General features: G+C 36.4%; 1 protein-coding gene and 1 non-coding gene across 4 annotated transcripts in view; both read left to right on the top strand.

Moving 5' to 3' along the window:
- The window catches only part of Ift74 (intraflagellar transport 74), a 65,769-nt gene that overhangs the window by 26,571 nt on the left and 19,167 nt on the right, over positions 1-20,031 (top strand). For all 3 annotated transcript variants that reach the window (XM_027400418.2, XM_035439802.1, XM_035439801.1), the window contains 5 exons: positions 7,554-7,692; positions 10,279-10,341; positions 11,839-11,982; positions 12,608-12,648; positions 13,815-13,894. In XM_027400418.2, coding sequence (XP_027256219.1) covers positions 7,554-7,692; positions 10,279-10,341; positions 11,839-11,982; positions 12,608-12,648; positions 13,815-13,894 — 467 coding nt within the window. The remainder of the gene's footprint in view (positions 1-7,553; positions 7,693-10,278; positions 10,342-11,838; positions 11,983-12,607; positions 12,649-13,814; positions 13,895-20,031) is intronic.
- Positions 15,999-16,077, top strand: Mir872 (microRNA mir-872). Its single transcript, NR_105268.1, has one exon. It is a non-coding gene; the product is annotated as a microRNA mir-872 (primary transcript).

The following is a 20,031-nucleotide window of genomic DNA, read 5'->3' as shown; positions in this document are numbered from 1 at the left end:
ATGAAAAAAGCCTTATAAACAATTTAAATACTTGTGTTAAAAATTTTCAGCAAATGGTTAGATAAAAAGCCCAGAGGAATGTATATTTACAATTACATACATACTTAAGTATATACTTAAATTGGTACTTGTTGATATTTCAATTTTGGGTGTTGAATTGATATTATAGAATGATTTGTAGTGGTAGAAGATAAAAATTACTACTTTTCTTTGAAGTATTCTCTACCATATCTCCAGTACATTGGCTGTTCACTTTCTAACATATACTTAATGGGTTTTACCAGATGAATATTCAGGGTTTATAATATCATAATCACATATAAACTATTGGTTACTGAACCATGTAACATGATTACTTTTTCCATTTTAGACTTTTTTCTGCTAAACTGAGCTTTTAAAAAAATGTGTGTAATGTTCCATGTTTTGTTTTGTGTGTGTGTGTGTGTGTGTGTGTGTGTGTGTGTTTGTCTTTATTTCTGTGCTCTCCCATAGCAAATTTCTCAGTTAGTAGTGCATAGTAAGTACTTCCTTATTGTCAACTACATGGAAAGCCTCTCCTGGAGCCTGTTGCTGTGCTAAGTCTAGACATGCTGACTAGTGGATGAAGTTTCATGTCTGACTTTGATCTTTTATGGGCACATTCTCTGCAGTCTTTGTTACAGATTTCTGTTTTTTAGGATTCATTGTCTTGTTTTATTGTTTTGGGTTTTTGGTGGGCATCGTAACTTCCAAGAAGGACCATGGAAGGACATTTTGTTTTGTTTTTCGAGACAGGGTTTCTCTGTGTAGCTTTGGAGCCTATCTTGGCATTCACTCTGTTGTTCAGTCTGGCCTTGAACTCACAGAGATCCGCTTGCCTCAGCCTCCCGAGTGATGGGATTAAAGGCATGCGCCACCAATGCCTGGCCCTTTTTGTTGTTTTTAATCTTTACAGATTTTGGCTAGAAATTGAATTCTAGGTAGGAAATAATTTTCCCTCAAAATGCTGATGGCCATTGTCTTTAAATTTCAGTACTTATATTTTTCTCACTCTTCGTCATCTTATCTAACTTGCCTCTCCCTAATCCTCAAAGCACCTGAAGTCACTATTTTCAATTTCATGATCTTGTGCCTTTTTAGTTTGCTTTCATCAGTCAAATTGGGTACCTGGTTGTCTCTTCCAATCTGGAAGTTACATTACTCATTTCTGAGAAAATTAATTTTTGAATTATTGCACTGATTGGTAATACTATTTGTAGAACTGCCTAAATTGTGTATTGTACCATCTGGAATAACCTTCTTTTTCCAAATCCTTATTTTCTTATTGGAGAATTGATAAACCCTGATTAGAGAATGACCAGAACAAGGTCCTGAAGCATGTGACTTTCATATCGAAGGCTAAGAGAAAAGAAAATAATTTCATTTCAAAAGATGAACTTCAGAAGTTGAGGACGTACTGATTTCCTTTTTTTCTTTTACATATATTTTTCTTAAAATATTTATCTTATATATCTTGTAGTTTTGCTCTACATTTTGGAGATAATCTCAAGTTTATCCCTAAGGGTTTTTTGTTGTTTTGTTTTTTTTCCTGCATCCTTTAGATTCTAGACCTCTTTTTGTTCTCTTAGTATTTTTTCCCAGTAGGCCCTGCTGCATGGATATATTTTCTTCCTCCTCCTTCTCTTCCTCCCTTCCTTCCTTTTTCCCCTCAACTGTGTGTTTGTGTATGCATTACTGACTTTAGATGTTCCTGTAGATGAATGTGCTGGACTTTTGAGGAAGCTCTCAAATGTCTCAACTAGCCTTCCTTTCAGACTAGTTGTATTCCACAAAATAACTTTTCTAAATTACTTCCTGTACACAGAAGGCTTTGTAGCCATCATTCCAAAAACAGAGTGGTAAAAAGGTGATTTAATACTAATATTTGGTGTGTCAGCTATAAGTTCATCTCAACAGTGTTCACTTGGGCCTAGTATCCAGATTCCTCCAAGAAAAAGAAAGCTCTTACCTTCCGTAAAGGAGGAACACCACGTGTCAGGGCAGAGGTACAGAGGACTTCTTGCCTTCTCCTCTACTTCCAAAATACCTGATAATGGTAATTCCTGAACATTCTAAGTTCCTGTAATAGAAATCAAGTGGCTTTCTGTTTTTTTTTTTTCCCACTGTTTAACATGGGAAAAATTTGCTTTTGCAGTTACCATTTAACTAACTTTTAGACTTCTAAATTTTACTACTGTTACTCCCTAGTCCATTCTCTCTGTTCTTGTGAGTTTATAATTCCCTTTACCTTTAACTTTTATTGTAGTCAAGTTTTGAATAGAAGCCAAACTTAATAGGTGTGTGTTCAACATCCTGCTCACAGTAGAAATTGCTCCTTTAAAAAGTTAATATTCTTAGCATTCATTTTCAACTCATCATTTTATTTATGATGGTATTTAATATTCCCTGTTTACCTGTTTTCTCAAAGTCATCACATATTTGAAAGGGTATAATTATTTCCTGTCATCTTTAGGGGATATTTTAAAATTTAGTCACTTTTACCTTTTTAAAGCATTTGTTATACTTATTTGAGTTTTTTGTTTAAAGAGTTTATTGCATCCAAGCAAGAAGTCGAAAAACAAAGTAGAGTAAGAAGATTGTTTTCAAGTTACTGAAGTCTGTTTGCTCATAGGTGATAAGAATTTATTATTTTTCAGTGCTGGTCTGTTCTTGTCCACTTGTTCATTGCTTTCAATTTGTTGATCTGTTTAGTTTTATTTCCTGTCTTCTTTTTCCTCCTAGATTTTATACAATGTAAGTTTCATACCATATACATTTTATCACTCTTTTAGAGCCAGAAATGGGACTAAGCTACAACTTATTTCACACCATTGGCCAAAAAAGGAGATGCCTAGGTCATTTATGAAAGCTAGCTTACTTATACTTAATGATATCTAGGAGTAGTTGTACAGCCTCTTTGATAGCTTGCACAGTGGTATGGTCAACTAGTACTGATGTCACAGTGGTATGCACACATGAGTGAGGGAGGGGAAGTAATGGTTTTTCAGGCATATGGGATAATGATGGTTAAAGAAAGCAAATAGGCTATAAAAACCCTAACTGACTTAAATGAAGAGTTTCTCTGGAGAAAAGAAGCAAGTGAGGGCCATGGATGGTGGTGCATGCTTTTAATCCCAACTCTAGGGAGGCAGAGGCAAAGGCAGAGGCAGAGGCAGAGGCAGAGGCAGAGGCAGAGGCAGAGGCAGAGGCAGAGGCAGAGGCAGGAGGATCTGTAGGAGATTGTGGCCACCCTGATCCTCATGTGTATTCCAGAACAGCCAAGAGTACAAAGACCCTGTCTCAATAAACAAAAAAACAGACGAGGAATAAAGTGGAGTGGAGGTAGGCTGTGAGCCAGTGGAGAGAAGGGGCTAGAGGATCATATTATATTTGTCATCTAGTAATTGTTTTCTATAGTGTACTAAAAGAAAAGTATATAGATTAGAAACATTTTTCTTAATGAATTTTAGACTTGAAAGCAACATATACTCAAGGTTCTACTTTGAACATATCTGCAGCATTATTGTGCTTAAAGTTGTAACCTACACTGTCTATAGGCTTTTTCATATTTGTTGCTAGGGGAGAGATTAACAGAGAGTGAGTGTTGTGATGCTACATAAATCCCCAGACAAAACCATTTCTTCAAAAGTTTATTTTTAAAAAGGCAGTTAAAAAAAGCCATTTCTTTCGAGGTTTTTCTCAAATTGAATTTAGGAATTTTGGCCTATTTTTACATGACATACAGGAGATAAAAAGATGCTGTATTTACTTTGATTTTATTAAATAAAGCCTGGAAGTAATTTTGTCCTTCAATATTTTAGATATTTATACCATAATACAGTACATTTGGAGTGAGATGCTAATGATTAAGTTAGCTTTATTCCTTTTCTTAACTACTATGTGATTTTTGAATTTTAAAACTTAAATAATAAATAACTGATATTGGAAATTATCTTTGAAAACTCTTTAATAATAGTAGTTATCATCCAATTTCAATAATTTCAACTAATGATTCTTTTAATCTTGTAAATTTGATTTAAGGTGAAAGTTACTTCAGACTTCTGTGATTAACATTTAAAAACTTCAAAAACGTTCTTAAAAATTTGATTAGCTAGATGAAAACTTTATTTGTAAAGAGCCATTGGCTATTTTGTGAAAATATGATCATGTTTTTTTGCTCGTTGTCACTAAAGGCAAGGGTTGTTCTACAGATGTAACAAACTTAATTTTTTTTTAAACTCAGTAACAACAACCAGACCTTAAGTATATAAGATCTTACCTTTGCTTTGTCCTTTTTGTATCTGAGACGGGTGTGCTCAAGACATGTATTCTGGTTCTTCTACACCATCAGGAAAACCTGTGTCAGATGATTGCATTTCACTGTTTTAACCTTTGGACCCAGTTAACTAGTGATTAGGAAGAAGCTGGCGTTCCTTAGCAAAAGATTGACTAGAAGCCTAGTTTCTTAAAGACAGCCTTGACTTTTTTAGTGAAATAAATAACAGTTTGCTTAGTTTTTGTGTTTTGTTTCAAAATTTTATCAAAATATTGACAATTTTATTTTGTGAGTTAAAATGTACAATATTTAGAGTATTTTTGAAAGATGTTTTTAGAGCAATGTGGGTTAATTATAAAGCTATTTTGTATTTTGTTAGATTCAAATTAAAAGTATACCACCAAGTTTTATATTCTGCTGTCTTTCAACATTGTTGTTTGCCCATTTTATGGTATCTGGCTTTTATTAGTCACTTTACTGCCAGGTTATAACCAGGGCAAAGTGCTCAAGCCGTCTAAAGACCGGACAGCCATTAAATGCCTTCCGAAAATAAGATACCTTCCTTGTGATGTAATCTTAGCCCTCTGTAAATGGAATACTATACAATATTAGCTCCCATTTAACTGCAATGGACATAGGAAGAAACAGTGTTTGTTGAATAATAGAATGTAGAATGATTTTTTCCCCCAAAAGATAGCTCCTTAATGTTTTAGTAAACTTGATAAAACAAAGAGTGAAATAAATAGCACTTTCTGCTTCAGCTTTCTGTGAGTTCATGCACTCACCTATATTTTGGTAGCAGAAAGCACATTGTTACATTATAATTATTGATGATCAGAGGGAAGATATCACTGTCTGTTCAAGAGTGAGGCAAAAGTGAGTGGGAATTCTGAGTTGTTTGTTGTTACATTACCTTGATTTGAGATGTTTGTAGGAAATGTTCTAAGTTTCGGTTCCTTTTGCTAGTTGTAGGATGTGAGTGTATAGAAGGTATGTGGATCTAATGGACTTAGCCGCTAATTGATTGAAGACAGTAGAGATTGTTATCTATGAGCCGAGGCCATAAATAATGATAGGTTAATCAGATTTTTGAAAACCAGTGAGAAATTCATGATCTGGGTACTAAAAATTTGTTAATCAAACTCACTCTTTCCATTTTTCTTTCTCCTTTTTGTGACAGGCTCTTACAATGCAGTTCTGGTTAGCCCAGAACTCCCTATGTAGACCAGACTGGTCCTGAATTCATAGGTATCTGTCTGCCTCTGCTGCTCAAGTTCCAAGATTAAAGGAGTGGGTGGTAATAATAAATTCTCTCAGCTTTCTTTAATGAAATGACCCCAGTAGGTCAACCACTTTTCTAGGACAGGCTCCACTCCCATGAGAATTGCATAACATAAACTGCACTGTACTGAGAGTACAAGCGAGAACTCAAAAGTTGGGGGGAGAGAGGGAGCTATGTGAGGATAGAGAGGGCAGATATGAGAGGAATAGGGGATCAGAATACATTATATGATTCCCAAAGAATTCATAAACATACTATTTTTAAATAGAAAGTTTCTGTACCCTATTAGTAATTGATTGTGTAGAAAATAAAATACAGGGTACACTAATGGTATTTCTTGTGATTATATTATGATTGCATGATTAGAATGATCATTGCTATTATTATGTAATAGTTATATTTTTCAGGAAATTAATGTATTGTGGTACTAAAATATGCTTGTTAAATACCCATTTGTCTTGGTTAGGGTTTTTATTGCTGTGAAGAGACACCATGACCTTGGCAACTCTTACACTGAAACATTTAATTGGGATGGCTCACCACACAGTTTCAGAAGTGTAATCCATTAACATCATGAAGGGGATCATGATGGTGTGCAGGCAGACATGGTGCTGAAGTATGCAGGCTACAGGAAGTCGACTGACTGTCACAGTGAGGGAAGCTTGAGCGAAAGAGATCTCAAAGGACACCCCCCACAGTGACACACTTCCTCTAACAGGGCCACACCTCCTTTAGGGGCCATTTTCTTTCAAACCACTGCAGCATTGTATTTAAAGCAATAGGTAAAAGCACATTTAAGCAAAGCATATTATTGCTCCTAAGGTATAATTTCTTTTTAAGTTTTTATTAGAACTTTATTATTGTTGTGTATACACATGTGCACATTGAGTGCCCAATTAACATGGCGAATGTATGGATTTGGTCTGTCCTGCTTTGGGTTCCACAGACTTACAGATTATCAGGCATGTGCAGCAAGCACTTTGACTCACTGAACCATCTCACCCAGTCTATGATTTTTCTTTTTAAAAAAAAGTCTAATTGTGGGGTTGGCACAATTGCTCAGTGGTTAAGAGCACTTGTTTTTGCAGAGTACTGGGGTTTGATTCCCAGCACCCACATGGTGGCTCACAAATCTCAGTAACTCTAGTTGCAGAGGACCTCTTCTGACTTCTGTGGGCATTCTGTGGGCACCAGGCACACATACGGAGCACATACATGCATGTATCAAAACACTCATTCACATAAGATAAATAAATCTGAAAAAAGTATTCATATTGCAGTGTAGCTCTCCATATTGGCCAGTTCAGTCTGAGCTGCCTTGATTTACGTAGTGACTTTCTATACAGAGTTTAACTTATTCAAAGATGTTTGAAAGTCATTATTTTAAATCTAAAACTTACTTTTGGAGTGTGATCACTGTAACACAAGTTCTAATAGGTCTTAATAATAAAAGCCTGGAGTCAGATATTAGGGGGTGAAACCTGAAAGATCAGAGAAGCAGAGCAGCAGGCCATTAGAGCTCTTACCGCTATAAAATCCTCAGACTGTGAAAAGAGATGGAGTTCCTGTTTCCTCCCACCTATATTCCTCTCTCTCACTTCCTGTCTGTTTGTACACACCTCCAGACCTCTATGGTCAGCTAATGGCTAGCCCTGCCTTCTGGTCTTAAGGCATATCACTACAGATTACCAAAAGATTAAATGAACCCTAATATATACACAAGGCCTGAGAGATTATATTTGATAATCTTTCTCTTTTATTCATACATTTAAATGGAGAATAAAGAAACTGGATTTGGGAATGCAGAAGAGAAAAGTGTGTGCTAAGGGGATGAAGTTTTATATACTTTTAAAATAGAAATATAAGGACTCTCTTTTATATACTATGGTTGATTTTCTTTTTAAGTACCTCTAAATAAAATTATTTGATTTTTTTTCTCAATAAACTAACAGGAACATTCCATGCTTTTGATTTCAGGAAGGAAAAACAAATCAGAAGTGTAGAAGAAGAAGTTGAACAAGAAAAGCAAGCAGCAGATGGCATTATCAAAAATATGTCTCCTGAAAAACAAGTCAAGTACATAGAAATGAAAACCACAAATGAGAAACTGTTGCAGGTAATATTACCCTGGAGTGTGTGCTAGGCATGTAGCACCATGTTCCATGTGGTCAAGGTACATTTTTTTTTAAATTTTAGAGGCACTCATATTTACATATGCATCCCCCCCATTCCCTCGCCCTCCATCCTCCCATGTTCCCCACCATGACCCCCCCTCAGCCCACTCCCACCTCCTCCCCAGGGATAGTGAGGCCTTCCACGGGGAACCATCAAAGTCTGCCACAACATTTGGGGGAGGGCCTAAGCCCTCCTTGCTGTATCTGGGCTACAATAGTATCCCTCCATAGGGAATGGGCTCCTAAAGTCCATTTGTGCTCTAGGGTTAAACACTGGCTCCTCTGTTAGAGGTCCCATAGACTGCCTTGGCCTCCTAGTTGGCACCCACATTCAGAGGGCTTGGTTCAGTCCAATGCTGGTTCCCCAGCTTTGGGACTAGAGTCTCCATGCTCTCAGTAGGTCAGGTCAACTGTCTCTGCAGGTTTCTGCAGCACCGTCTTGGCTCCTTTGCTCATCCCTCCTCTTTGCAACTAGATTCCAGGAGTATGGTTCAGTGCTTAGCTGTGGGTGCCTGTTTCTGCTTTGAACAGCTACTGGATGAAGGCTCTAGGAATGGTAGCCAAGATAGTCATTAGTCTCAGGGGAAGGGCATCAAAGGCAGCCTCTCCACTACTGCCTAGATTCTTAGTTGGGGTCATCCCTGTGGATCCCCTAACATTTCCCCTGTGCCAGACCTCTCTCCAAACCTGTACTGTCTCCCTCTATCAAGGCATCTCCTTTCTTGCCCTCTTGCATCCCTTCCCTGTCTCAGTCCTCTTGTTATCCTCCCCCATCTCCCCCCCCCCCTCGGTGCTCCCAATTTGCCCAGAGGTTTCAAGGTACAATTTGAAAATGAACATCAGTGTCTCTCTGAGCACTGAACTGTAACAAAGTCCTCAGCTAATTTCCGTGATCTTTGAAGGGTGAGAAGCACTGATACAGGATTCATTTTCTTACGTTGCATGATGTTGTAGCTTTTAAAAAAATACATAATAGTTTAGTTCTCTGCATCTTTCAGTCTAATATGTCATAAAGGTATATGAATACACTTGCATGAACCTATTTATTTGAGACAAGGTCTCACTATTTAGCTATGGCTGCCTTGAAACTTGTTCTTTAGACCAGGCTGGTATTGAACTCAAAGAGATCCTTCTACTTCTGCCTCCTGCCTCTGCCTCTGCCTCCCGAGTAATGGGATTAAAGGCACACACCACCACACATGGTCTAAAAACTTGGATTTTTATGGACTTTTAATGGAAACCTTAAAGGGGCTCATAGGCCAGAGGAACATGGATGTTAGTTTTCTTTCATTTTCCTCCATGTTTGATAAGCAACAAACCTTTTACCTGTTGTATCCCTGATTTTTTAAAAGAACAGTTTAGGTGCCTGCTGATAATCCTCTTAGAGGTAACCATCACCATATTTCTTCAAGCCCAGATGACACTCTTCCTGAAGGATTACCAAATAATTGGGCCAGTAATCACCAGTAATAAATATTGTTTATTTCCCAGATATTCCTTCATTTAATTTTAGTAGAATTTTTTTTTTGAGACAGGGTTTCTCTGTGTAGCTTTGGAGCTTGTCCTGGATCTCGCTCAGTAGACCAGGCTGGCCTCGAACTCACAGAGATCCACCTGCCTCTGCCTCCCGAGTGCTGGGATTAAAGGCATGTGCCATCACCGCCTGGAGAATTTTTTTTATCTTAGACAAAATTTATTCGATAAAAATGGTCATTGAAGAAAGAATATTGTATAAATGCCAAGCTATTATCAAAGTATATTAAATTTTATACAGGGGTTACGAATGACTAATCAATGGTTCTTTCTCTTTCATCTCTCTTTCTTCTTTCCTCCTTCACTCTCCTCTTCCCTTTTCCCTCTGCGGCCAATTGTCTTTACCTCCCTCCATCTTTCTCCCTTTGTCCTCCTCCTGTTCATCGTAAGTCTTGGCCTTAAAAACAGTCAAAACATGTGAGGATGTGGCTAAAGATTAGAATTTTAAATATTGATTTTGCGCAATGATATCATTAGTTTGAAGGTTTCTGATAATTATTCAGAACCCTGTGGATCCCCTAACATTTCCCCTGTGCCAGACCTCTCTCCAAACCTGTACTGTCTCCCTCTATCAAGGCATCTCCTTTCTTGCCCTCCTGCATTCCTCCCCTGTCTCAGTCCTCTTGTTATCCTCCCCAACCCCCCCCCCCTCGGTGCTCCCAATTTGCCCAGAGGTTTCAAGGTACAATTTGAAAATGAACATCAACAGAATATTGATTTTGCGCAGTGACATCATTAGTTTGAAGGTTTCTGATAATTATTCAGAACACTGGTAGGATAATTGTGACAAACTTATGAAGGTTTGAAGGTATGTGGGAAGGCTTTTAGAACTAGTGAAAGGAACTATCACAAATAGGATGAAACCTTAGTAAGTTGTAGTTAATGTGAAAAGATAGAAATTGAATATATTTAAAAAATCTACTTTAACACATTTATAGGTGAGATATTAAAAAATTAAAAAATTATTACTTTATATTTGTCTTTTTCCCCCTTAGGAATTAGACGCACTTCAGCAACAATTAGATTCATTGAACATAAAAAAGGAGAGCCTAGAAACCGTGAGTATAAGTCATGGGAGTGCTTTCCTGTCACTAAGTTCTGAGGTAACTCAGGGGAACATTAACTGAACTCATGCACTCATCAGTTTATTAACAGGAGTTCACTGTATTTTCCTCCCATTCTGGACTCCAAAGGTGTCAAATAGGCAAGAAATACATTGGTTTTTGTTGTTTTGTTTTTCTTTAGTGACTATTATGTACAAAGTAAATCATTGCCCTGCAGTGTTGTACAAAAATGTAACTGCAGTTTAGATACACTGTAAGAGACTAAAAACAGAAAAAGGGAGGAAGATAAATATTTGAGGCTATAACACTTGAATTTTTCTTTCTTCCTTTTTAAAAAACTTCTATTGATTCTTTATGGATTTCATGTCATGCATTCTGATCCCACTTATCACCCTGTTTTTGCATTTTTCTTTTTTAAAGAGTTTTAGTTCACAAAATAAAGCACATATATATGGTTTTAAAACTGAAAAAAAAATAGCATAAAATGTTTGTTTCTTACCTCTTTCAGACAGAACTACTTTGACGTTTATTTCTTCCTTACCCAATTTTATGAGCTCTTTATACATATTACCAGTATGTTCATTTAATCTTCACAGCAACGCTGTAATCCTGTCTTGCCTTTAAAATAGTGGAAAACTTCAAATGGGATTCATGCTTGAAATTGTGATATGGCACCTGTAGCGCATCATTTCCATCTCCCCCCACACACACATTAATGCCATCTTAACTGTCTTTGCATAATCTTAGAGCTATCCTTCATTATTTTAAAATAGTGCATTATATAGTGTTTATGATTAAAGCAGCCTTGCAAATTTGTTAGTTTTCTGGTGTTATTAATAATCTCCATTGAAAATGTACATTTAAAAAAAGATTTATTTTTATTTTATGTGTAGGAGTATTTTGTCTGCATGCATGTATGTGAACCATGTGCATGCGTGGTGCCTACAGAGGCCAGAAGAGGAGTATATAGTTCCACAGATCAATTGCTCTATAAACAATTGGTTCAAATGTCAATTTATTTATTGTTAGCACTGCAGTTACTTCTAGCTCTTTTTATCTAAAAGAATTTGATCACATCTGTTTCATTTTAGAGAGTATCTCTGTGAAAGTGGGACTATGGTAAATACACAGCAACTATTGTACCTGCATTTGTTTCCCAGTGTCTCTGTAACAAACGGTCACAACGTGGGTTAGTAAAGCAGTAAGCATTTATTTTCCTGTGGCTGTGGAGGTTAGAAATCACGTGTCAGCAGTTTGCTCCCTGTGAGACTGCAGCATGCTAGCGTCTTCCTCCTCACCAGTCACTGACAGCACTCCCTAAGGCAGCTTCTTTCCTGCAGCTGCTGCCTGTGCTGTCACTTTGCATTCTCAGTGTGGGCTCTGGTGTCAGTCTGAGGACACCAGTCACATTGGAATGAACAGCCTCGCTGCTTTATCTCAACTTTCTGTCTCTACAAAAGACCAACTCAGGTTGCCCTTCTTTGTTCTTAGGAAATAGCACACTCCCAGGTAAAGCAAGAGGCTGTATTGCTGCATGAAAAACTTTATGAGTTAGAGTCCCATCGAGATCAAATGATTGCAGAAGACAAAAGCATGGGATCGCCAATGGAGGAGAGGGAGAGATTGCTTAAGCAGGTAGGGAAGAAAGTTTGTTTATTTGTTGTTTGTTTTGTTTTGAGATAGGGTTTCTCTGTGTAACAGCCCTGGCTGTCCTGGAACTCTCTCTGCAGACCAGGCTTGCCTCAAACTCAGAGATCTGCCTGACTCTGCCTCCTGAGTGCTGGGATTAAAGGCATGTACCCAACTTCCAGCCATTTATTCGTTTTAAGATCTTTGAATTAAGCAGAAGACCAATGTGTTTACAACCTGATTTTTTAAATTAATTAATTAATTAATTTAGAGACAGGTCTCTCTGTAGCTCTGACTGTCCTGGAACTCACTATGTGGACCAGGTTGGTTTTGAACTCACAGAGATCCATCTCTCTCTGCCTCCTAATAGCTGGCATTCATGGTGTGTATAGTAACACCCGACTTTACTGCCTGATCTTGTGGAGGTATTTTCCCAATTTAGGTTCTCTCCTCTCAGATGACTCTAGCTTGTATCAAGCTGTCATAAAACTGGCCAAGACAATAGGTAATAGTATATTTGGGGAAGAAGGAAGAATCTGTGACTAATTTATTATGTTCTATGATGTTCTATTTTAGATAGTCTAATAATATGTTATTCTTTAAATACTGTTTTCTTTTTATGCCCATATAGGTTAAAGAAGATAATCAGGAAATAGCCAGCATGGAGAGACAGTAAGTACCTTTGAACCAGAACATTTTATATTCATTCATTTTTCAGATTGCATCCTAAAGTATAGTACATGACCTATAGGCATTTTTTCTGTAGCTCACATTCATGATTTAATATTTATTGAACTTTCAGTGTCACGTTTTTAATTCTGAGTCATTGCCTAGTGTAATTGCTTTGAAAAATAACTTTATTAAGAGAAGGCTTTTGTGCATTATATATTTAAAGCATACCATTCAGAGCTTTTGTTATATTTACAGTTGAACAACCAGCACCATTGAGTCTTCCCAATAAAATGCCATAGCTTTTAGCCATTGCTTTCCTTATCTTTCCTACTCTATGTCACCGTATCTTTGCCTATTCTGGATGTTTCATGTGTGTAGTCATACAGCTTTTGGTCCTCTGTGGCTACATGCTTTCATTTAGCCTAAGAGTTTCAAGGCTCATCTGTGGTTTAATTCCAATTAATATTCTATTGTATGCATCTGATATGTTTTATTTATTTATCAGTTGATAGGCTATGGCTTGTTTCTATTTTGTTGCTATTAGGAATCATATTGACATGAACATCTATAAGCTGGTTCTGCATGGGAATTTATTTTTATTTCTCTTGTATAAATGTTCCGGAATGGGATCGCTGGCTTATGTGGTTACTTTATGTTTTACTTTATAAATTTGGAGTCTAGTCTAGATCAAATGATTACATAAAAAGCGTTGTATATCCTATATAAATAGACGTTTTACATTTCTGCCTGTAGTGTATGTGAGTCCAGGTTTCTGTACATCTTTATTACTTAGTATTATTTCTTTTTTTATTATCTGTCATTTCATAACAGCCTTGCCAATGGATTTGGATTAATATGTTTCTATGGCTTTCACTTGCAATTCCTTGATGGTTTATGGTGTTGAGTTTCTTTTCATTGGACTGTTGGCCATGTGTATGTCATCTTTGAAGATGTGTTTATTAATAGTCTTTTGCCCATTCTCATGTGAACTTATTATTGGTGGTATTGAGTAAAATGAGTTCTTCATATATTCACAATACAATTCACTCACCAAATACATGACTTACAAAAATGCTCACATTCTCTCAGATGTATTTAATCTTTAATGATGCTCATTTATGTTTTTTTCTTTTGTTGCTTCTAAAGTTCATTAATATTTTTAACAGGTTAACAGATATAAAGGAAAAAATAAATCAGTTTAGTGAAGAAATTAGACAACTTGACATGGATTTAGAGGAGCACCAAGGTAATGTTTGTGGTGTATTTTTGAGTTTTTTAAAATGTAATTAACATATATCTGTTATATCTCAGTGACTTACTAAGATTTATTATTTCTCTGTGATTATGTCTAACTTTAGCCACCGAAATATTATCTATCAAGTTTTATGAGTAGTATTAAACAACTACTTGAATTAGCTAAAATTTTAAATAACCTCATGATTGTATAAGACAAGTATTTAGTTTTTCAAAGATTTCCTTTTCTTTTCTTTTTTTTCTAATGGAGGAGGTGGCAGTCAGGTAACAAATCCCACAGGCAGCCTGAGAGACTTGGTTTTCTGGTTGGACTCAGTTACAAGGGAGCAAGCACTGATTGTCCAGATTTTCCCCAGCTGAGGCCTTAATAGTAGAAATCCTGTAGTGGGGTGTGTGTGTGTGGGAGAAGAGGTGTGTGTGCCTTAATTCCTAACCAGCTTACTCTTGCTTTAAACAGTTACCTTAACTGCAAACTAGTAAATTTGCTCTTGGATTAACAAGTATTAATTATATATTCTTATCAGTTCATGAGGGAAAGTCAGAATAATTAATTTACCACTGAATGATATAGACATTCACAGTAGGGAAAAGGGTAGCCTTTTTTTAAACATTGTTTTCACTTTGATTTTAAAGATAGTATTTAGCCTTTTGTTATCATGTAAATGATATTTGTTTCTGTTGATTCATTTCTTACCTGTTTGATTTTAAAGATACTGTTTAGCCTTTTGTTATCATATAAATGATACTTGTTTCTATTGATTCATTCCTTATCTGTTTGATTTTAAAGATACTGTTTAGCCTTTTGTTATCATATAAATGATACTTATTTCTGTTGATTCATTTCTTATCTAGATAGAGCGTTCTACGAGAAACCTTTTAATCCTAGCTAATCCATTTTAAACCTTTGAAAGCTCTGAGAAATTAGTCATTTGCTAAATTGTCCAAGTTAGTAAGTAGTAGAGTAGACTTAAACCAGAGTTTTACTGACTCGAAAGTCTTAGTTCCATTACCTAAGCCTAAGTTTGATTTTTCTAATTCAAAGTACTTTGTGAAATTAAAATGTTCTTAGAAACACAGCGTTCCGTCTACATGTGGTTACTAATGGTCTTAATAAGGCTTCTAAAGGCAGTTTTTGAAAACATTAATTTAGGTAAGTAAACTTGCCTATGCTTTAGTTTTCTGATCTTGGAAAAGAGTATAATGGTAATGTCTCACTGAGGTTTATGTATTAAATGCCATTTGTGACAAAGATAGGCTTATAATAAATTAATACTAAGGTCATGTTAATTTAAAACCTTTGCTCATTTTCATTAACAAGATTATATACATTTATTGTTTATAGCATGTTCTGAAGTATGCATATATTTGAATGGCTCAGTCGAGCTAGCATATGTATTATTTCATACATTATTTATATAATGAGAGCAACTCAAAATCCACTCTTCATGATCCTTAAGAATACACTACATTGTTGTCTGTTGTGGAAGCACACACTTTAAATTCCAACAGTCGGAAGGCAGACACAGGTGTGTCTCTTTGAGTTTGAGATTAGCCTGGTCTATATATTAAGTTCTAGGACAGCCAAGGCTAAATAACAGAGAAATGCCTCTAAAGAGCCGAGGGATAAGGGAGAATATCTTTATACTAATGTTGTTGGTCTCTTCAGTTGATTCCTATCTTACAAAATTTTGTATCGTTCATATGTGCTATTTCTTACTGTTGCTTTTCATATATGTAGATCTATTCTTCCTAAACTATAATTTGTAGTTTTCTTTCTACTAAAATGATGCATTTGGGAGGTAAATTTTATTATTAATCAAACTTGTAAGATAAATAGAATATGCAGTGCTTTGTTTTTTGCTTGTTTTCCTTTTTGGTTTAAACATTTGTCTTTTTTATTAATGTAGAATAAAACAATCCATACTTGTGCAATAGTGATAAAAGCCCACAAAAGTATATGTAAATGTGTAATACATAAATATAGGTGTGTGTGTGTGTATTCACAGGTAAGTATTGATGCATCAAGGATTTTTGTTGCCACTGCTCTGCTGTGATCTTCCTTGGTTATTGTGTCAGCTTGGGGGTTTGTAGAAGGTGACTTGTCAGAAGGTTACTTGTTAGTTCAGGACCTCATTACTTTCTGCCTGAACTATTGCAGTAGCCTCCTAACTGGTTACCCCACCTCCATTCTTGCCCCAGTATAACTCTGCTAGAATGATTTATGTAGAATGTGGCTCAGTGTCCTTGACCTGCTTAAATGTGATTCACCTTGATGCACAAGATAACAGAATTTTTGTATGTCATACTGTTCTTCTGTAGTCTGATTCTATCAGCTTCCTGTTCATCCCATAGACATCTCTGTTCTGCCCCCTCCCCTTTAAACCAGGTCTAATAGTGTAGTTGAGGCTTGCCTAGAATTCACTATATACCCCAGGCAGGCCTCAGCCTCCCAAAGCATGGGTTACAGACATGAACCATCATGCCCAGCTCTGTAGCAACCTATTAATAACACTCTACATCTGCTATCTTATATTTCTGCTTATTACCATTCATTCAACTATGTTATGCTCTAACCTTTTGTTTTCATTGTTTTCTTTTTGTTTGTTCTTCCATTTACCTGACTAAATTCTTACCCTATAAGATTTAACTCAGGTGTCTTCTCTGAACATATAACTCTGAACTTCATTCCCTAACTAGTTTCTAGGCTTAGCTGAGTAACTTTCCTCCATGTTACTAGACCACCGTGTGTTACAGCTTCCTACTTATGTGTTTGTCTTCCTTCTTAGACTGTAAGCCCTCAAGGGCAGGGACTACTTCTTTATTCACTTCAGTAATGTTCATCAATACTATATCTGGGAAGTAAATGCTTGTGGGATAACCTAAGCAATCCTTAAATAAGAGAGAAGGAACTGTACAATGAACTAAAGGTGAAAATGGAGCTCTAATCTGTTCTTTGGGTCCTCTCATTTTAGGATATAGGTATGCACTCTCCAGAGAAAGCTTGACTACAAGGATTTTATTACTTTTCCAGAGGATCCCTATTGTGGATTCATGTTTTCCAATAAAGTGGTAGATTTTTGTCTATATCTGCATTTTCACCTGTGATGGTTAATTTTGATTGTCAACCTGATTTAATTATAAAGCGCTTAAAATAGTTATGCATATGTGAGGGTTTTTTCTGTGGTGACTACCTCAGGGGGTTAGAGCAACTGAAATGTGGACAGTGTCATTTCATAGGATGGGGCCCCAAATAGCATAGACATTTTCTCTCTCTACTTTCTAGCTTACATGATGTGTGCTGTTCTGCTCCACCTTACACTCCTGGCCACAATGGATGGAAACCTCTGAAAATGAGCCAAAACAATTCTTTCCTGTCCTAAATTGATGCTAAAAGTGAAAAGAAAATCATAGAAAATTGATACCAAGCTGGGTATGTTGGTACAAGATGATAATCCCAGTGTACCCAGGAGGCCGAGGAAGAATTGCTGCAAGTTCAAGGATAAATTGAACTAAGTTTAAGGACAGTCTGGGCTACAGTATCTCAAGTTCCTTTTTACTCGCCTCCCACCAGAAGAAAATTTCTAAAATAGGAGTGTATTGTGGCTATGAGTAAATTTGGTATGTTAAGCCTTTGGAGTTGATTCATAGGAGGGATTTTGAAAAGTTAGAAGAAATCATCTAAAGAATGCCAGGAATACTATAATTCTGGTAGGAATTAATGAGCAGGATACCAATAGTAAAGAGTATGTTCAAGATGTTTTAAATGGGAGAAGGAATTAGATCATACATATTTTATTCTGACAATGAACTTGTCTGTATCCTGAGATTATGAGTGATACTGAATTTTAAAGGACTGACTAGTTAATTGGGGAGAGGAAATTTCATGGGATCCCAGCATGCAGGCAATTGTGTAGCTTATGCTAGCTACTTTTTGCCAAATTGATAGTGAGAATTGTGAGCAGATCGGCAAGATTTAAAAACTTGCCTTGACTCCAGAATAGCATGTAAAGTTAGGGCCAAGGAAATATTTTATTTTCATTATAAATTAATACTTGAAAATTTACATATCATGCTTTAGTCTCTCACAGTAACGTTACTTGGTCCATTTAACCTTATAGAGACCTTTATTTTTCTTGCTCTTTTACAGTAAATTCTGATAATTACAGTGTTACCATTATAATGCATGTTCAACCCTTTTGTGGAATAGGTCCTGAAGACAAGTAATTACCTTTCTGTGTAGAATTACTAGGTCTTTTGAAATCATGTGGTTTTCAGGTTTGCCCATTGCTAGCTTAGGCTGAAGCTTTTTCGGGTCTGCTATGTTAGTTATCAATTGTCCATCTGTTTCTATTTTCCTAATTTTTATTTTTGTCTTCTTTCCTATCCCCATTCTTGGGAATTTATACTTTGAGAGGCAAACAAACAAAAAAAAGCAATTTTTTATTGTATCTTTAAGAGGGCTTGAAGAAGAGTAATTATTAGAAGTGGTTATTCAGCTGGCCACATGGTGCACTCCTTTAATTCCAGCACTCAGGAGGCAGGCAGATCTCTGTGAGTTGGAGACCAGCCTGGTCTACATAGTGAGTTTCAAGACAGAAGTGTGTGTTCAAGCTACCATCTTTTCTAGGAAGTCAGTAATTAGAAAATTGACTTAGAATCTTTAAAAGTTCAGTCACCTTGAGTGTGCTTCATTTTTTTTTGTTTTGTTTTTAAAGTGTTTTTGTAGGTGTGTGTTTGCGTGTTTAACTGCAAATGACCATTCTCATACACTTTTATTGACTTTTCAGTTAGTAAAATTATTGTTATTTCTTCTGTCATAATGTAGTAGTAGAAAACTGCTGTAATCCTAGCAGCTGTTAGAGGGAATCAAGATTTCAAGTTCAAAGGACAGGCTACAAAGTGAAAGCATGTCATAAACAAAACAGTGACCAACCTGGATGTGGGGACATGCTCCTGTGGTCTCAGCTTCTCAGACGGCTAGGTCAGAAGAAGCTAGGCTAGAGGATAGCTTGAGGCCAAGAGTCAGAGGGGAACCTGAGCAATGTAGTAAGACTTTGATATATCTATCTGATACATATTTGATGTAATGAATTCAAATGATAAAAAGCATATGTAGTAAAAAGTTGTCTTTTCAAACTCATCTAAGTCTTCAGAGGTAATCATTGTTTATGTTTAGTCTTTAATTAGATTTACTCTAAATTTATAAACATTTTGAATGAAGTAAAACTGTAGTTCTTTTAAGCTTGAGTATTTTGACTATTACATTAGTTTCCTTTCTGTTGCTGTGATAAAATACCCCGAGAAAAGCAACATAAAGAAGAAAGGGTTGATTTTGGCATACAGTTTGAGAGGGGATATGGTCCATCATGATAGTAGGAGCATGGGGCTAGCCCAGCAGTCAGGAAGCAGAGAAATCACATTTCATCCTCACAGGGATAGTTGAGAGCCAGTATGAACTAGGACCAAGCTTTAAACCTCAAAGCCTACTCCTGATGCACTTCCTTCCTCTAGCACAGCTTTACCTCCCAAAGGGTCCACAACTCTCCAAACAGTGCTGCTAGCTGGGACCAAATGTTCAACCATATGAGCTTATGAGTATGATATTTCATACTCAAACCACAAACACTATATAATATACATCATTCCATATGAAGATGTGTATTTCATTTAACATTAGGAGCTAAAGGCTCCCGAATGATGCCTGGTACATATTAAGCACTGTGACAACCATTAGTTGCCATCACAGTTGTAGTTGTATAGTATTCACTGTCTCAACATTGACATTAACGCTATTTCTAATTTTGCATTATCAAAAATGCGTGATGGCATATCTCAGCACTTGGGAAGCGGAGGCAGGTGAGTTCAAGTTCAAGGCCAGCCTGGTATACATAGTGAGTTTGGACAACAAGGGCTATATTAGTCAGACCCTAACTCAAAACATAACAAATAGTGATGCCATAGATATTCTTGCATATCCATGTTTATTAACATGTGTATTCTACAGAATAAATTTCTACAAGTGAAATTTTAACCAGAATATATCAGAGTTATTACTTTTAATTTTGTTAATTTCTCAAAAGATTGAGCCATTTACTACAGCTAGAAGTAGTATGTGGACATTGTTTCTCA

Source organism: Cricetulus griseus, chromosome 2, assembly GCF_003668045.3.
Source record: "Cricetulus griseus strain 17A/GY chromosome 2, alternate assembly CriGri-PICRH-1.0, whole genome shotgun sequence".
NCBI lineage: Eukaryota > Metazoa > Chordata > Mammalia > Rodentia > Cricetidae > Cricetulus > Cricetulus griseus.
The sequence above is the reverse complement of the archived record's forward strand: the minus strand, read 5'-3'. Positions and strand labels throughout refer to the sequence as shown.